This window comes from Brassica rapa, chromosome A01 (assembly GCF_000309985.2).
Source record: "Brassica rapa cultivar Chiifu-401-42 chromosome A01, CAAS_Brap_v3.01, whole genome shotgun sequence".
NCBI classification, from domain to species: Eukaryota; Viridiplantae; Streptophyta; class Magnoliopsida; order Brassicales; family Brassicaceae; genus Brassica; species Brassica rapa.
Genome location: NC_024795.2, coordinates 27,302,351 through 27,320,128, shown reverse-complemented (window position 1 = coordinate 27,320,128; position 17,778 = coordinate 27,302,351). Strand labels below are relative to the sequence as shown.

The window sequence follows — 17,778 nt, the reverse complement described above, 5'->3', positions numbered from 1 at the left end:
CTTTAGTTAGAAAACATTATTGATTCTTAATCATACTTTCGTTGCGTGACAAAATGTAAATGAATATATGATTATCTGATCGCATTTACCGTTACGTATAGATTATGATTAGTTTGATCTAGTAACTTTTTGTCAGTACACACTACCAAATGTATTTGATCTCATAACTTCACATGTATTTGATCTCATCAACTTTTTTGTCAACTTGTTCATTTTTAGAGTTAGCTTACGAGTAAAGAAGCTATCATTGCAGAATTTGCATGATTGAGTTATTTGTTCTTTCTCCATAATGTCTAGTAGTAGACGTTGTCAGCTTTCCCATTCAAGATTCATATTGCCTAAGTTCATAGCAATTGATTGGTTTGTTCTTATCAAAGTAAACTACAGTTTAGTTATTATTTTAAAGTTATCATGATATTACTTTGCGGCAACATAATATTCTTGTGGGTATTCGTATTTAGTCCGAAAATGAACGAACGGTTTGGAGCTCATATCAAAACTTTTTTTTGTTGTCTTGGAATAATGGTGTATATACTGGTTTATCAAGAAAAAAAAAGAAAAACAATTGGTGTACATTTTGATTCATTTACAGGTATGTATCAGTTTTTTTAATCAAAATATATCAGTTTTAAAACATTTCATCTTCAAAGTAGTGCGATTCGAAGATGCATCGTGGATCAATAATGGCAGTGTTAGTGGCTTAGGGTGGAGTCTTAAGGATCAAATGGGCTTAGAATACATCGGACTACGGGCGTGTAACAGGAGCCTCTCAGCTTTACATGCTGAGATGGAAGGGTTACTTTGGGCAGCCTCATGTATGAGAGACAGAAGGATTACTTCTGTACGGTTTGAGACGGACTGCTCGGACTTAGTGGATATGACTACAAACCCGATGGACTGGCCAGCTTTCGCGACAGAGATCGAGGTGTTCCAGAGGTTACAGGATGACTTCGAGGATGTGAGACTGACTCATATTCCTCGAAGCCAGAATGGCCGGGCAGACGGGTTAGCAAAAGATGCAAGAACCAGAGGTTATATTTTTTCCCATATAGATCAGATCCAGACAGATGGAGATGCTCTTCGGAGGATCGGTTCGTCTGCTCTCCACTTGATCTAGCTTAGATGGGTTGTCGACAAAAAAAAAAAAAAAAAAGTAGTGCGATTCGAAATGAAAAATGAAGAAAAAAAGAGAGATATAAAATCGTATACCTACCCCCACTCGCATACACTTTCATTAAGAAAATCTCATATATGAATCTGTACTATATCCTAATAAAGATGTTGTTATCATTACAAAATATATAGTGGGGATAAAGGAGATGGAACAAGTTGTGCATGTAAACCTTTTCCTAACTAGTTGTGAAAGAGAATATTTTTTCATTAAACTATAGCTAAACATTTTCTTAACTAGTTCTCTGATGATGCATTCATCTTTGAAGATAATTTGCAGAATAACATCTTCTTGGAATGGACCTACGTTGTACTTATGTCAAACACACCTGAGTTTTTTTTTTTTTTTTTTGGTCAAACACACCTGAGTTATTGTCGATTCCTCATAAATAACAAGTTATCTTTTGTTTACTCGAAAGATATCCTTAGAGAGAGAGAAATGAAAATTTATATGTTTAGACCTATGCAATGTTTTAATTTTGATTTTGATTTTGATTTTTACTTATTGTTGTTTGATGGCACTAGCCGATAATTTCATCTGTAAGTCCTCAATAAGGTGTCACGTGCCATCAATGAATCCATATGAAGCCAAACGCTATTCATTACTTTAGGTTATTTGGCGAATGATAATAATTAGCTTTAGACTTACTTTTTATTTTATATATAATTAAATAATTTAAATTAGAAAAAGTTGTGCTCATTATATTATGTAGTTTATAAATATAAAAATAATAATTTATCAAACATTATTATTCTTTATATAATTTCAAAAATTAGTTAACATAAAATATTATTTACAATATATTTTGGGCAAATCTCCAAAATAGCACATTTCTAAGTTTATATCACAAAAATAGCACTCAAAAACTAAAATGACCAAAATAACATTTTATCTTTTGAAAAATTTAAATATTTTTATTTTTCAAAATTTGAAATCTTATCCCAAAACCCCACTTCTCAACTCTAAACCCTAAAATCTAAATTCTAAACCCTAAACCCTAAATTCTAAACCCTAAACTCTACTATTTGAGTGCTATTTTTGTGACTTTTAGACTTAAGTGTTAGTTTGGGAACAAAAACTTGATTTAGTGCTATTTTGATCTTTTTCTCATATATTTTAGATCATTTGGCAATATATAAAACTATTATTAATATGGGTCCAAAGGATAAAGAACACATGGACTAAAATCTAGAATATGTGATGTTAATTATTTCTAGAATTATTTTTTATTTAAAATCTAAATTAAAATATATAAAACTAAAAATTATGGACCAAACAAATTATAATAATTTTCTTGAGACTTCACAAAATGATGGATTCAAATCAAAAGAGTAATATGGGTCCAAAGGATAAAGAACACAAGGACTATAATTGATTCAAATCAAAAGAGTAAGAGGCCCATTTACGAGCCCAACAAAATTCGCACATGTGACCGCCATAGTTCTTGTTCATAAGCTTCTGATTATGATTAGGTGTGGGCATGCATATGAGAGAACTCACGTAAGCAGACTTCTTGCCAGATGCTCCCGAGCTGTTGCCAGTGCTTGAGTTAATGTCTGCAATCCCAAAACGTAAAAAGGGATGTGTTAAGCAAACACACAAAGCCCCAAATTATCCAAAACTAAATGAGAGACTATAAAGGATGATGTACTAGTCATAGTGTCATCACCTGTTCAGAGAGTGAACCACTAGCTTCTGTGCTCTGCATTGCTACTTTCCCCGCAATGACGTTAGGGTCCGTTTCAAGTACCACCCTTAAACACATATTCCACAAGCCATAAACAATCAATAAGCTTAAGACTCAGCATATCAAAGCCGTGGAGGGATAAGATATTAGACTTGCATCATACCCCTGATCGACCATTTCATCCAGGCAGAGAAAGATGAGATCCAAATTCTCAAGAGCTTCCATCTTTTCCACATTGTTCCTGGTAAGTAAAAGGGAGATGCATCAAAACTCAATTGTTGAGATCGTTTATTCTTCAACAGTGGAGATACTCGATTGTTTAAGTGTAGCAAATACCTCAGAAGAAGTGCAACAGCATCGAAAAAGCCTTGAAGAACAGAAGACAAGACGAGCTCGTTCTCATCTTCCCCTCCAGTAACAAAGAAGTGAAGGTCCTGGGCGAACTTATAGACAATGATATTACTGTCCAACAGTGTGATTTCAGCTGCACATAAAAGTTAAACCCAAGCTTAACACACATCTACAAGCATGCTGAAATGAATCATATGTGTTTTTTGGCCTTACCTTCAGTGCGAGCATTGGTCTTAGATGTCTTGGAGAACACAAGCTTCTCGAAACTCAACTTGGCAGCATGAGTTGACCAGTCATCAGAGTAATACTTGACAGCCACACGCTTCCCTTCAGAGTCTAGAAGCAGAATGTTCTTCACCAAAGGACATGAATCCTTATTCAAATGTAATATGCACAGTCAGTATCCAAGAACATATACATCAATCAACTATGGCTCAACAAAACTTTTCTTACAAAAGGCACCATATGCTAAGTCATGTTAGTTTGGTTGCCGCAGTTTTCGACGTCGGCGTCAATGAAAATAGTTGTTGTTCGTTTTGTAGACGCCGACGCCGACACAGTTTTAATCACAGACGCAAATTTTTTCGGCGATCGACGCGAGGACGCAGCGTTTAGACGCAGACGCAGTACCGGCGTCAATGAAACGAACAAGAGTTTATTAAAAAAATTGACGCCGACGCAGCCGCAGTTAGCTGCGTCAACCAAACGAATAGCACTTAACAACATGTACACAAGTAGATCCACAGATCATGATAAAGATTGTGGCTTTAGCAGATAGAGTCACAAGCTAAGAATGTTCAATGAGGATATGCACACTTACATTAGTCCCGTGAAAGCCTGACATTGCCACTGCAAACACAAAAAAGCAGATGACTTTGAGTGATTACACCTATCAAAATCTCAGATTCAAGTTAAAGAAAACACGAATCGATCGATACAAAGCTCCATAATACAGATCTCTACAAGGCACTGAATCACAATAACGAAATTTCGAAGTACGATTGAAGATCGTAATCGAAGAGTGATCAGGGTGAGCAACGATCACCGGAATACAAGATCGGAGAAGAAGCAATCGGATTACCTTTTCGAGAGAGCGAACACTGCAACCTTTTCGTTCTCTTCGTCGTTTGTTAGTTAAGATCTGAATTTGAGAGAATTTTGAATCTGGCCGGTTATTTCTAATCGTTGGTAACTTGATTGGTTCAACCGGATCCGGTTTTTATGAATTTTGAAAAAATTATATTTAATAATCTAGACTGCGCGGCGTTTATTGTTTTTGGACTTAAACTACGCGCCGTTTTTGGAGTTTTGACGAATATAAACAGTCTCGCACTCTCTCCACTGTCTGAACCGAACCCCACTTGAAGAAAGTGTCTCTCTTACCAGATCTGAATCTATGGCGTCCTCTGATTTCGATGGAATCCTCCTGGGAATGGGAAACCCACTCCTCGACGTCTCAGCCGTCGTCGACCAAGAGTTTCTCGACAAGTAAGTGTAGCTCAGATCAGATCCATCTCTTCCAGATTGTTCACGATACTGCTATGATATATAATGTTTTTTTACCTCTGTAATGGTTTACAGATACGACATCAAGTTGAACAATGCGATTCTCGCTGAAGACAAACATTTGCCCATGTAAGTAAAATAAAGATGAACACTTTTTTTTATTACAATCAAAAGAGTAAATTTTGTAGCCTTTTGATAAATGGAATCTTGATTTAAGTCATGAATAAAATTTGGATTTTTTTTTTATGTGACAAGTTTATAATGCTGTCACAAGTCTGATGATTGTTATGACTGTGATTTTTTTTTATTAGGTACGATGAGATGAGCGAGAAGTTCACTGTCGAATACATTGCTGGAGGTAATTAATTTTTTTTTTTTTTTTGACATTTGGTGTTTGTTTGATTCTGATATATATTCGTTTTGATTGTTTGCAGGTGCTACACAGAACTCAATCAAAGTGGCCCAGGTAAAATGATGGTTACGTCCTTATTCTCGTAAAGTTACTACTTCTTTGCTAAATGAATGATACCACACTACAGTGGATGCTTCAAATCCCTGGGGCAACCAGTTACATGGGATCCATTGGTAAGGACAAGTACGGTGAGGCAATGAAGAAGGATGCCACTGCTGCTGGTGTCAATGTGAGTGAATCTTTGCTTTCTGTTTATCAGTGTTAAGTGTTAGCTTGGTTCTGCTTTTGATTTGCTGCTGTTATGTTCTGTATGCAGGTCCACTATCATGAAGATGAGTCAGCAGGTACAGGAACTTGCGGTGTCTGCGTTGTTGGTGGAGAAAGGTTACTCTCTATCTCTCTGCTTATCATTATTAGCTTCAAAAGATTTTCTTCTAGGGAGTTGTATTGATGTATGTTTCCTTTTTTCTCAGGTCTCTTATTGCGAATCTTTCTGCTGCTAATTGCTACAAGGTTGAACACCTAAAGAAGCCTGAGAACTGGGCTCTCGGTAATAATAAACTCATCTTTTCCTACCTTGAGTTTGCACTCTGAGATTGGATAGTTTCACATTTGTTTTCCTTTCCTTGGCAGTTGAGAAAGCCAAGTTCTACTACATTGCTGGATTCTTCCTCACGGTATCACCAGAATCTATTCAGTTGGTACGTGAGCACGCCGCTGCAAACAACAAGGTACAACAAAGATATTAATCCTTCACCAAAACGTCATCTTCGTTATGAAAGATCTCTGATGATGGATTCTTACTTAACGGACAGGTGTTCACCATGAACCTTTCTGCTCCATTCATTTGTGAATTCTTCAAAGACGTGCAAGTGAAGTGCCTGCCGTAAGCATTACCCTAATCTTATTCCATCTTATAGTTTCCTAAATCAAGACTCATGCATGCGATTCTAACCAGGTACATGGACTACGTCTTCGGCAATGAGACGGAGGCAAGAACCTTCTCCAGGGTTCACGGATGGGAGGTAAACATCCATGGTTTGTTTCACCATGTTTTATTTTTTTATATTGTTTTAACAAAGACAGCTTTGTTGCTAATCTTTGTGGTTGTGTTTTATACAGACCGATGATGTTGAGCAAATAGCAATCAAGATCTCTCAGTTGCCTAAAGCCACCGGAACATACAAGAGAACCACTGTAATCACACAAGGCGCAGATCCAGTGGTTGTCGCCGAGGATGGAAAGGTGAAGAAGTACCCAGTCATCCTTCTCCCCAAGGAGAAGCTCGTTGACACAAACGGTGCAGGTACATGATAAGACCATATCTCTCTTTAACTGCTCTCTTACTTAACTCACACGAGCTCTAGTTTGGTACCCTTCAGTCCGAGGCTGCCGCTAGATACAGTTGAAGCTGAGACTTTTGAACACCACAAACCCTAGTCAAGTTGTAATAACCAGATCATGGTTTGACCACTTTTTATTTGTGGTTCGTATAGGTGATGCGTTTGTGGGAGGGTTTCTTTCGCAGCTGGTGCATGGTAAGGCGATCGAGGAGTGTGTCAGGGCGGGATGCTACGCTTCAAACGTAGTGATTCAGAGGTCTGGCTGCACTTACCCTGAGAAACCAGACTTCAACTAAAGCTGAAACTCTCTCCAAGCATACTACTATTATCCCAAATAAACGTCAGTATTGTTGCTTGTATCACATTTTGAGGCTTTGATCTATTAAGTGTACTGTTTTTTTTTTCACAAAAACTATGAAGTGAAAGTGTGTTTTGGCTCGTCTTTTATCATGCTTTTAATAGAATTTTTATTGATAAATAAAATATTAGATAAAATAAATATCATTACCATACTAGTCTGAGTGATATATGTATAACATATTGTTCATGGCATGTTGCATCTTTGTTTAAAATGTGCACCAGTTGTAATCTGTTTTTGGTAATTAAGCTCCACCAAAGCCAAATCTTAAGTTATTTATTTTTCAATATTAAGAGTTTATATTCAAATACTTATAAGGTCTGTGAACTTTTTTAAGTTGGATGATTAGTGACATATATAATTTAAGTTTACAACATTATATTTTAAAGAGAAAAATAACTCATGAGCCCAGTTCCAGTTTGTTTTTCTGCAATAATCATGACTTAGTCCACAATCTATAAACAAATATTGTTATTGTAGTTAAGACCATTTCATAACTTGTCTCTTAAATCGAGTTCAAGTTGGCTTTGGTTAAACGAATTCTATTGGATGCTTACTGTTATGCTAAACAAAGTTCGTAGAACCTCTTTTTTAGGTCGGTGCATAGAACAAATTCTACAGAATGAAATGATGTGGGTATATAAGGATATGACAGCTTTGTCTCGTTTGGGATGTTTCTTAATGTAGGGTAGGAGTTGGACCAATATAAGTCGTTGAAGTCTGTTTACTTTGACCTTTTGAGTATCCAATAACTTTGACTTTTCCCTCTATTCTAAAAACTGTAATGAAGTTGTGATATTTGAGGGTAAGCTATATCAATTTCTTTTTATTAATTGGGGTATCTTGCCAAAAACTAACGAATCTTTCAGAAAAATAGTATCGATGACTAATTCGATTCTGAGTTCTCTGATAAGATTTAAGACATTTTTATATCTTTGTTCGGCCAAACATCAATAACTTAGTTTTAAATTTAGTACAACAATTTTTTTCTCAAATCCACCTCTTATCATAAGGCTGTCAATGCTTGGTTAATAAAGTTATATCACGTCGAATACAATGTTCAAGTTGTTTTGTTAGAAAATAGTATAAAACTGGGATCAACCCGTGAACTTAAAATTAACCCACTTGGTGCAAGCAACACGACAAATGTTGTGTTAGTAGAAAATAAGTTAAGTTACCAAGGTTTAAGGTTGTCCAACAAGTGTTACAATTTACTTAACCACTTTTAAGAAACCGAAGATTTTTTAAAATTGATATTTTTTATGTGTGAAAATGTTAAACTTTTCATTAATTTTATGTAATCAAGGTCCCAAGAAAATTTGGGAAAATCTCTTTGGTGACTCCCAAGTTCCCTTTCACTAACTTCCCCATTGCAGATCTCATGATAATTTTATAAATTATGATAAAATATGACCGATAGAGAATCATATGCTTACTGGCATAAACAATGCAAAAATTGTTAATTCTATATTAATTTGACATTTGAATCTCGTAGCATGCAATTTCTTGCAATATATGTATTCAGTCTTTTTAAAAAAACTCCAACATGTTCAGTTGTCTGTACTAACTCATATACACTGTGTTTCAAATTATGTGTTGTAGTTCTTTCACCATCATCCATTCTATTGTGATTTTATTGAGTTATTTTCATCCTATGGCAGTTTCAAGTTTTTTATTACAAGATAGAGCAGTTATTGCTCATAAGGTAGTTTTTTACAACTAGAAGCTAACTAAGTTTATTCTTGCAACTAAATAGGTCCCACAATTTTTAATATCATTTTTCTTCTCTTTCTCTAACAGATAAATAATTCTAAAAGTAACAAAATGAAGAAGTTGATAGATCGTAATCTGAACAAAATATTGAAGAATAAAATGAAAAATCCTGAGAAATCCCAAGAGAAAATCTGGAAAACAAAATGAATAATAAGATCTCTTCATATTTGCCGCCGAAAACAAAATGAAGAACACGATTGCAGTTCTTCTGTTTCTTTGCCATGAATCAACACGACGAAGAAGCAAAAAAAAAAAGCAAAATTTACGTTTTTGTTGTAGAAACAAGGTAATTTTGAGCTTGAAATAGTGTCTTATACGATATTTCTACAGGTTTAAAGGTTTAATAAGCAAGAAAAATGAAAAAAAGTGATGATTCAGGTGAGAATAATGGCTGGCGGCTATAGAGAGAAATTGCAGAAAACCCTAATTGATTTTGGGGAAGATGAAGTTAAAATTACGAAAATGCCACTCATTAAAAAATGAGTTATATGTACATGATATGTTGTACATACAGTTATACTATCCACATGTACAACAATCCATATGTACACTATTTTGAAATATTACAAGTAGCTCAACAATAAATTCAATTAGACATTTACGAGTTTGTAACATAGATTTACAAGTTTTAACATTGTATGTTCATATGTACACAAAATTAATGTCACATGAGAATTCAAAGCAAAGTCTAAATTGTTTTGATTATGTAAATTTTGATTATGAGAATTCAAAGCAAAATTAATGTACACAATTTTTTTTCACAAAATAATAAACAACTGTTTCTTCAACAAGAGAAATGTATCATATGTCCATTCTGATTTTTTCTTGTCCTTATATATGTATACATGTAAATTTATGTACAATATGATTTTGTAAATGTACATTGTGGTTTTGTACACCCATGTCGTGTACACTACCACATTTGTTGTACACATGTACGAGACCAACCTTTAATTTACACATGTACACTAACGAATGTACACAACTTCACAACATGTTGAACATGTAGCATGTGTCTCAAACATATGTGTACATGTAAATATCTGTTAAAAGATAATATGTATATTGTACACGTATGCACTTGTCAATAATGAATATATCTACATGTTTGTTTACCAATATTGACATGTACATTTTATCATGGTGCACCTTTACATATCTCAAAAGATAGATTGTGTAATAGAAAAAATTATTTCGTGATGATAGTGTACACTTTGATGATAGTTTTGATGATAGTGTACAAACAAAACTATGTAAGGTGGACATATTTCAAAAAATTTACAAATGTAGAAAAACATTTTGAAATGCATTACATGTATACACCATATATACTGCCTACTAATTGTACACAGTTTCTAATCAACCATATACACTGCCTACTAATTGTACAAAGTTTCTAATCATAGCCATTTGATGTGAACACTATACCATGTACACAATTGTTTTTATTATCCACATGTAACAAAAGTTGGAGGACCAGATGTGCAAATAAGCAAAACTTGACCATTGTTGCTCCAGTGAAGCTTTCTTTTCGATCTGCGACTAAAGTGCCTACGATTCCGACATCCACAACTCTGGTTCCGGGCATGACGACCACGGCGAGGAGGAGAAGATTTGACCTTGACGTGGATAGCGGTAGAGCTATGTTGGAATGGAGCTTAGGGTTTGAGGTCGCTGACAATGGAATTTCCGTTGGAGAAGAAATGTTGGTTGTTCATTGGAGAAGAAACCACAAGGTTTTTCACCACTCTAAAAATGATCTTGATTCTTTTTTTGTTCTATTTTCATGAACGATTGTTCATCATAAAAAAAAATTTGTTTGAAATCACGGAAAGAATTGTCTATATTTTGTTACTAAAGATCAGTTCTTTTCACCGTAATAGTCTCGTTCTGCAAATTTCAATATCTTTTTGATCTCTGAAAAAAAATATTTTAATTTTGAGAAAAAAGAAAACAAGGAAAGAGAAGAAGTGGGATCTAGCAGTTAAAGCTTGTTTTGGTTTGAACCAGTAAACGTAACCAAAAAGGAAGAAAGTTAGGAAAAAGTGTTCTGGTAGTTGAAAGTGACTTATTGTGTTATAAGAAACTTAAAACTGCCTCTCAGTGTAATTCTTTCGATTTTATTTAACATTTTTCTAATCAACAACATGTAGAGACGTAGAGTACATACTTGAAATCAAATGTTGATGCAACAACGATGTTGAAATATAAGATAAAGAAACAGTAAATTATATCAAAAAGGTTAACTCTAAAACGTAACAACTACCAAACCCCACACTTTTACTACTTAATAAAATCAAAGTACAAAAAAAAAAGGATCAGATATTCAGATTCACTGATTTCTTGGCTACTTTTTCAAACACCTTAATGTTGAAAATGTCAAAGGAAGAAAAACGTTTTTCCACAATTCCTTTTTAGAAAAAAAATATATTCTTTTTAGAAACATTATACAATATACAATCATTTTATTCTCTACTCTCCAATAAAAATTCTTTCTTCTGCTGACTTGGCTGCTATCTGCAAAGACTTTTTGTTTCTGCCGTGTGACGTTGTCTTCACCTTCTCTTTCTTCCAAGCTTCTCTTCTTAAAAACCACTCTGCGTATCTTTTCTCAAAGACTCAAATCCACGATCTCTTTCTATCATAACCCACTTCAAATAATAATCATATTCTCTCCCTTCTGGCCTTGAACTTCATCTTCTTCTGATAAAGTTTTGATCTTTCTGTTTACAAAGTAACTTCAAAGGTGAGTTCTAATCATCTTCTAGCTATGTCGTTGTTGGGTCTTAGAGTAAAGGAACTAACTTTCGAAATTCGATTACTTCTAGCTTCAAGATCTTACCTTTACTCTGTTTTGGTTGCAAAGGCTTTAACTTTGTTTCGTTTTTGTCCTGTAGTAGAGAAACCTCGGTGGTTATCATCTTCTTCTCGAGAATGAAGTGTTTCAAGTTCTCTAGTGGTGACAAGAAAGAGGAACACAACAAGACTCCCAAGTCTGTCTCACTGACATCCAACTTCTCCGACCGCGACATAAACCGAAGCGGGTCGGATTTCAACTCTCGAGACGCCTCTGGGACGAGCACGGAGTCGTCCATGGGGAGGAAGAACTCGTACCCTTCAATGTCTGCTAGAGAAAGTAATCTCAGAGAGTTCAGCGTTACTGATCTCAAGGCTGCGACTAAGAACTTTAGCCGTTCTGTTATGATTGGAGAAGGAGGGTTCGGTTGTGTCTTCAGGGGAACAGTGAGGGACTTGGAAGATCCGTCGATTAAAATCGAAGTTGCTGTTAAGCAGCTCGGTAAAAGAGGGTTGCAGGCAAGTCTCTAGTCTTGTTTGTTCTCATGCTTTATCAGTTATGTATACCTTTAGGATAAATATTAGACCAAAACAATCTAATATATATATTTGGTTTAGTATAACTACGAAGACTTTTGGAGAGAAGCTTTCTGAGAGAGTTTAATCCCAAAAACGGACAATATCGTACTAATCGAAGGGGTAGGCTCTAGTAGAGCGTAGAATGTGCATTTGGTCCGTCACAACTAGAGCCAACCCTAAGATTTTGGGGGGACTTATAGACGGTTTAAAAGATTTGGACCTAAATTTTTTTTAAACAAATTTAAGAGGTTATTTATATTATATATATATATTTGAAAATTTTTAGAGTTTGAGGCGAATGTTTCATCCGGCTTGACCCATGACTGGTGGTCATAACATATATGTCTAATGTTCTATTATCTCATTTGTTGTTTTTTTGTTTGCAGGGGCATAAGGAATGGGTCACGGAAGTGAACTTTCTTGGTGTGGTTGAGCATTCAAACTTGGTGAAGTTGCTTGGTTACTGTGCAGAAGATGATGAACGTGGGATCCAACGGCTTTTGGTTTATGAATACATGCCAAACCGAAGCGTTGAGTCCCACTTATCTCCTCGGTCACTCACAGTCCTGACTTGGGATCTAAGGCTGAGAATCGCTCAAGATGCAGCTCGTGGTTTAACATACCTGCATGAACAAATGGAGTTTCAGGTAATGTCAGCACTCTGCTACACTATGACTTGAATTGATCTCATTTATCTCTCTTTACTGACTTTGATCTCTATTGTTTTTTACAGATAATATTCAGGGACTTTAAGTCCTCGAACATTCTCTTGGATGAGGACTGGAAAGCAAAGCTCTCTGACTTTGGCCTGGCTCGTTTAGGTCCATCTGAAGGACTAACTCATGTTACTACTGATGTAAGTTCTCTGCATTCACTTTTTTAGATTTGAGTAACAGCTATGTTTTTGCAATATTCTAAAAATAGCCTAAATATAGCCGCAACAATTTTCTTTAAATCCTATTTATGCAGCTCAAATCAATTTAAACCATTTTAAATCAATCTAAATTAATTTAAATCGATCTAAATTGGGTTAAATGTGGCAAGCTAAACAATAATGTTAGTGTAAATCCATAAATTTGTCTAGTTTATTTATTTTTGTAGTTTATTTATTTTTGTAGATATATGTTTTATAATTCATCAACATAATTTATAATTAAACACAAAACTTAAATATCTAATGTTAACGCTTAATCTCTATCTATACCAATCTTGCCTAGTTGCTATTAGTAGTTACCGCAATTTCTTAAACACTGTGTTTTGTAACTAGTTACTTTCTCTTTGTTAGGTTGTAGGTACAATGGGTTATGCAGCTCCTGAATACATTAAAACAGGTCGTCTCACATCCAAAAGCGATGTGTGGGGTTATGGAGTGTTCATCTACGAGCTTATCACAGGGAGGCGACCAGTTGACAGGAACAAACCTAATGGAGAGCAGAAGCTTCTAGAATGGGTGAGACCTTATCTATCAGACACAAAGAAGTTCAAGCTCATATTAGACCCAAGACTTGAAGGGAAGTACAATCTTAAAGCAGTCCAGAAGCTATCAGTTGTAGCCAACAGATGTTTGGTTAGGAACCCAAAAGCACGTCCCAAGATGAGTGAAGTGTTGGAGATGGTGACTAAGATTGTGGAAGCGCCTTCAGGGAGTGGTACTAGCCCGCAGCTAGTTCCACTGAAGAGTCTAGAGACTTCTAGAGATGTGGGAGGGAAAAAGAAGAAGGTTTTAGAGACGAGGAACAATGGTGGTGGAGGTGAAGGAGGTTGGTTTGGTAAGTTATGGAACCCAAAGGCAGTAGGAGCTTGTTGATTGCTTGAGATTTAACTTCTTGTTACAAACAGAGAAGTCTCACAATGGGGATCAAGATCTAGCTCATATACATACATATTTTATTAAAGTAAGATTTTGTGAAAGATGCTGAATGTTATAGTTTAATGTTTGTAACCCACAGCTGAGTTGGCAAGATATGTTTATATAGCCTATCAGAAAACAGTCGTAGTTTTACTTTCGTAGTTAAAGTATCTTATATTCTTATGGAATGTTCTAAAAGTCAGTATAGGTTATAAACGAAACAATTTAAAAAAAAATCTGATTTATACTATTCAAATCGGCATAGACTCAAACTGATTATAGCTAAAATAATTTTCTTAAAGTTCAATTTAAGATGTTCTAAATTGGTTTAAATTGATTTAAATTACTTTTTTTAATATGTTTAATCATTAATAGTGTAAGTGCAAATCCATAAATCTGTCTAAATTTTTTTATATATCTAAATCTTATAATTAATCGTTGTAATTTTATAAGTAGATATAATAACTAAATTATCTAATATAAATGTATAAAAATATATTAATACTTAAGCTAGATCTGAATAATCCGGTTAATCGTTAATTTTCTATAAAACGATTAGTTACCGTGTAACTCTTTCTTGGACATTGTTTTTATGTATAAAGTTGGAGTTGTTACCTATATAACATAATTATGGTACAGGTTCGAGACAAAAAGGAAACAATAGGGGTCGGTTGTGATATTCTAGAAAGATTAGAAAAAAAAAGGAAAAAAAAGTTCTATCTTTTCCAACAAGAAACATAGAGATATAATCTGCGACGATCTCTCTTCTACCTCTTACAGATCCCATTCTCACAATCCCCAAATCCATCTCTCAAACCCTAAAAGCTCTCAAACTCTCTCAATCGCTAATCTCGATTCAATCATGTCGAACCCAGCTGAATCTTCAGACTCGTAAGTGTACCCAGATCTCCGATTTTGATTTCTCGATTAGGGTTTGATTGATCTAGTGTATAAAGCTCAAAGCTTGATCCTTTATTGCTTTTCAGGAAATCGAAGAAAGACTTCAGTACTGCTATTCTGGAGAGGAAGAAGTCTCCGAACAGACTCGTCGTCGATGAGGCCATCAACGATGATAACTCCGTCGTGTCTCTCCACCCTGCCACCATGGAGAAGCTCCAGCTCTTCCGTGGCGATACCATTCTCATCAAGGTTGGGCCTTTTTCCCAAATTAGGGTTTTTTATTACTGATGATGTCTTTATGTGGATTCTTATTTGGTTTTTGGGTTTTGTATTGCAGGGTAAGAAAAGGAAGGATACTATTTGCATTGCTCTTGCTGATGAGTCATGTGAGGAGCCAAAGATAAGGATGAACAAAGTGGTTAGATCTAACTTGAGGGTTAGGCTTGGTGATGTCATCTCTGTTCACCAGTGCCCTGATGTCAAGTACGGACAGCGTGTGCACATCTTGCCTGTTGATGATACCGTTGAAGGAGTCACTGGAAACCTCTTTGATGCTTACCTCAAACGTAAGTTAGTCTTTGAGATATTGTTTACAGTTATGGATTGATGTTCTGAGTAGGATTTGATTTTTTTTTTCAACAGCTTATTTCTTGGAGGCGTATCGCCCAGTGAGGAAGGGAGATCTCTTCCTAGTGAGAGGAGGAATGAGGAGTGTGGAGTTCAAGGTTATTGAGACGGATCCTGCTGAGTACTGTGTGGTGGCTCCGGACACTGAGATTTTCTGTGAGGGTGAGCCAGTTAAGAGAGAGGATGAAGAAAGGCTAGATGAAGTGGGTTATGATGATGTTGGTGGTGTCAGGAAGCAGATGGCTCAGATCAGGGAGCTTGTTGAGCTTCCCTTGAGGCACCCACAGCTGTTCAAGTCGATTGGTGTTAAGCCACCGAAGGGGATTCTGCTTTACGGACCACCTGGGTCTGGCAAGACTTTGATTGCTCGTGCCGTGGCTAATGAAACTGGTGCCTTTTTCTTCTGTATCAATGGTCCTGAGATCATGTCTAAGCTGGCTGGTGAGAGTGAGAGCAATCTCAGGAAAGCGTTTGAGGAGGCTGAGAAGAACGCTCCTTCGATTATATTTATCGATGAGATTGACTCTATTGCACCTAAAAGAGAGAAGACTAATGGAGAGGTTGAGAGGAGGATTGTGTCTCAGCTCCTTACGCTTATGGATGGACTTAAGTCTCGTGCTCACGTTATTGTCATGGGAGCAACCAATCGTCCCAACAGTATTGATCCAGCTTTGAGAAGGTTTGGAAGATTTGATAGGGAGATTGATATTGGTGTTCCTGATGAGATTGGACGTCTTGAAGTTCTCAGGATCCACACTAAGAACATGAAGCTTGCTGAAGATGTGAGTTTCTGATTCTAGCTTTTGTTAATTGTAATACTTATTGAAGATTGAAGATAAATTCATCATTTATTTTTATTGTTTCAGGTGGATCTTGAGAGGATCTCAAAGGACACACACGGCTATGTTGGTGCTGATCTTGCAGCTCTGTGCACAGAAGCTGCCCTGCAGTGCATCAGGGAGAAGATGGATGTGATTGATTTGGAAGATGACTCCATAGATGCTGAAATCCTCAACTCCATGGCAGTGACCAATGAGCACTTCCACACTGCTCTCGGCAACAGCAACCCATCTGCTCTTCGTGAAACTGTGAGTGTTGACATCACTGCACTTAAAACGAGATCAGAACCTGTAATTTTACTTGAATCTCATTCCAATTTTTCTTTGCTTTGCAGGTTGTGGAGGTTCCTAATGTTTCTTGGGATGACATTGGAGGTCTTGAGAATGTCAAGAGAGAGCTCCAGGAGACTGTCCAATACCCAGTGGAGCACCCAGAGAAGTTTGAGAAGTTCGGTATGTCTCCATCAAAGGGAGTCCTCTTCTACGGTCCTCCTGGATGTGGTAAAACGCTATTAGCCAAAGCTATAGCCAACGAGTGCCAAGCAAACTTCATCAGTGTCAAAGGTCCTGAGCTTCTCACCATGTGGTTTGGTGAGAGTGAAGCCAACGTCCGTGAAATCTTTGACAAGGCACGTCAGTCTGCTCCCTGTGTGCTCTTCTTTGACGAGCTAGACTCCATTGCCACTCAGAGAGGAGGTGGAGGCGGAGGTGATGCAGGCGGCGCAGCGGACAGAGTCCTCAACCAGCTTTTGACCGAGATGGATGGAATGAACGCCAAGAAGACTGTCTTCATCATCGGAGCAACCAACAGACCCGACATTATTGATTCTGCTCTTCTCCGTCCAGGAAGGCTCGACCAGCTCATTTACATTCCGCTCCCAGACGAGGATTCACGTCTCAACATCTTCAAGGCCTGCTTGAGGAAATCACCTGTTGCTAAAGATGTTGACATCAACGCTCTGGCTAAGTACACGCAGGGGTTCAGTGGTGCTGATATCACTGAGATTTGCCAGAGGGCTTGCAAGTACGCCATCAGAGAAAACATCGAGAAGGTAGCGTTGTTGTAATTCTCTAAAAGTTGAGATTGGTGTTGAGTCCCTCGAGTTTGTTACTAAGTTTTGGTTTTGTTGTTGCAGGACATTGAAAAGGAGAAGAGGAGGAGCGAGAACCCTGAGGCGATGGAGGAAGATGGAGTGGATGAAGTGTCTGAGATCAAAGCTGCACACTTTGAGGAGTCGATGAAGTATGCGCGCAGGAGTGTGAGTGATGCAGACATCAGGAAGTACCAAGCGTTTGCTCAGACGCTGCAGCAGTCTAGAGGGTTTGGTTCTGAGTTCAGGTTCGAGACTAATGCTGCTGGTTCAGGTGCAACCACTGGAGTCGCCGATCCTTTTGCCACCTCGGCAGCTGCTGCTGCGGACGATGATGATCTCTACAATTAGTGTGATCAAATTTATTATCCTTTTTATTTAAGTTTTCAATCGGATTCTCTCAACTTTCAACCTTATGTTTCCTTAAAAAGTTATCGGAATTATGTTCATTGCTTTTAATCAATGTACCTGCTTCACTCTTGTTCATTCGTACTAA

General features: G+C 36.8%; 4 protein-coding genes across 7 annotated transcripts; 3 read left to right on the top strand and 1 right to left on the bottom strand.

The window, feature by feature from the left end:
• Window positions 1–2,423: 2,423 nt before the first annotated feature.
• On the bottom strand, window positions 2,424–4,396 carry LOC103847914 (coatomer subunit zeta-2). Of its 3 annotated transcripts, XM_033291646.1 has the most exons (8): window positions 4,291–4,364; window positions 4,030–4,058; window positions 3,663–3,901; window positions 3,423–3,582; window positions 3,195–3,342; window positions 3,022–3,099; window positions 2,841–2,925; window positions 2,424–2,727 (listed from the first exon to the last, which is right to left on the bottom strand). In XM_033291646.1, exons 3-8 carry the CDS (start codon window positions 3,672–3,674, stop codon window positions 2,668–2,670), a joined length of 543 nt encoding a protein of 180 aa, XP_033147537.1. In that variant the 5' UTR covers window positions 3,675–3,901; window positions 4,030–4,058; window positions 4,291–4,364; the 3' UTR covers window positions 2,424–2,667. The 3 variants fall into 3 exon arrangements, with proteins under 3 accessions (XP_033147537.1, XP_009123179.1, XP_009123184.1); XM_009124931.3 differs by lacking the exon at window positions 3,663–3,901 and having other exon boundaries at window positions 2,426–2,727; window positions 4,291–4,396; XM_009124936.3 differs by lacking the exon at window positions 3,663–3,901 and having other exon boundaries at window positions 2,426–2,727; window positions 4,255–4,361.
• Window positions 4,397–4,486: 90 nt separating this feature from the next.
• Window positions 4,487–6,978, top strand: LOC103847901 (adenosine kinase 1). The gene is made up of 12 exons (XM_009124925.3): window positions 4,487–4,697; window positions 4,791–4,844; window positions 5,027–5,073; window positions 5,150–5,181; window positions 5,255–5,356; window positions 5,444–5,511; window positions 5,601–5,677; window positions 5,761–5,858; window positions 5,943–6,013; window positions 6,086–6,152; window positions 6,250–6,433; window positions 6,624–6,978. The coding sequence occupies exons 1-12, from the start codon at window positions 4,606–4,608 to the stop codon at window positions 6,764–6,766; spliced, it is 1,035 nt and encodes a 344-aa protein (XP_009123173.1). The 5' UTR covers window positions 4,487–4,605; the 3' UTR covers window positions 6,767–6,978.
• A 3,837-nt stretch (window positions 6,979–10,815) lies between these two features.
• LOC103847883 (serine/threonine-protein kinase PCRK1) lies at window positions 10,816–14,009 on the top strand. Of its 2 annotated transcripts, none has more exons than XM_009124918.3 (5): window positions 10,816–11,347; window positions 11,502–11,916; window positions 12,363–12,623; window positions 12,710–12,832; window positions 13,262–14,009. In XM_009124918.3, the coding sequence occupies exons 2-5, from the start codon at window positions 11,536–11,538 to the stop codon at window positions 13,781–13,783; spliced, it is 1,287 nt and encodes a 428-aa protein (XP_009123166.2). In that variant the 5' UTR covers window positions 10,816–11,347; window positions 11,502–11,535; the 3' UTR covers window positions 13,784–14,009. The 2 variants fall into 2 exon arrangements, with proteins under 2 accessions (XP_009123166.2, XP_009123163.2); XM_009124915.3 differs by having other exon boundaries at window positions 10,827–11,347; window positions 11,499–11,916.
• Window positions 14,010–14,441: 432 nt separating this feature from the next.
• LOC103847873 (cell division control protein 48 homolog A) lies at window positions 14,442–17,770 on the top strand. Its single transcript, XM_009124907.3, has 7 exons — window positions 14,442–14,716; window positions 14,812–14,974; window positions 15,063–15,291; window positions 15,368–16,134; window positions 16,219–16,440; window positions 16,527–17,243; window positions 17,328–17,770. The coding sequence occupies exons 1-7, from the start codon at window positions 14,688–14,690 to the stop codon at window positions 17,631–17,633; spliced, it is 2,433 nt and encodes an 810-aa protein (XP_009123155.1). The 5' UTR covers window positions 14,442–14,687; the 3' UTR covers window positions 17,634–17,770.
• The last annotated feature ends 8 nt before the right edge of the window (window positions 17,771–17,778 follow it).

Bases quoted from the DNA above. Each gene is read 5' to 3' on its own strand.
- LOC103847914 (XM_009124931.3), bottom strand. From the start codon at position 4,053: ATGTCAGGCTTTCACGGGACTAAT. The intron at 3,100-3,194 runs GTATTTGCTACA...TTTACTTACCAG, and splicing joins GCTGTTGCACTTCTTCTGAG to GAACAATGTGGAAAAGATGG. The intron at 2,728-2,840 runs GTGATGACACTA...TTGGGATTGCAG, and splicing joins GTGGTTCACTCTCTGAACAG to ACATTAACTCAAGCACTGGC.
- LOC103847901 (XM_009124925.3), top strand. From the start codon at position 4,606: ATGGCGTCCTCTGATTTCGATGGAATCCTCCTGGGAATGGGAAACCCA. The intron at 5,182-5,254 runs GTAAAATGATGG...ACCACACTACAG, and splicing joins ACTCAATCAAAGTGGCCCAG to TGGATGCTTCAAATCCCTGG. The intron at 6,434-6,623 runs GTACATGATAAG...TGGTTCGTATAG, and splicing joins CGTTGACACAAACGGTGCAG to GTGATGCGTTTGTGGGAGGG.
- LOC103847883 (XM_009124918.3), top strand. From the start codon at position 11,536: ATGAAGTGTTTCAAGTTCTCTAGTGGTGACAAGAAAGAGGAACACAAC. The intron at 11,917-12,362 runs GCAAGTCTCTAG...TTTTGTTTGCAG, and splicing joins TCGGTAAAAGAGGGTTGCAG to GGGCATAAGGAATGGGTCAC. The intron at 12,624-12,709 runs GTAATGTCAGCA...TGTTTTTTACAG, and splicing joins ATGAACAAATGGAGTTTCAG to ATAATATTCAGGGACTTTAA.
- LOC103847873 (XM_009124907.3), top strand. From the start codon at position 14,688: ATGTCGAACCCAGCTGAATCTTCAGACTC. The intron at 14,717-14,811 runs GTAAGTGTACCC...ATTGCTTTTCAG, and splicing joins CCAGCTGAATCTTCAGACTC to GAAATCGAAGAAAGACTTCA. The intron at 15,292-15,367 runs GTAAGTTAGTCT...TTTTTTCAACAG, and splicing joins CTTTGATGCTTACCTCAAAC to CTTATTTCTTGGAGGCGTAT.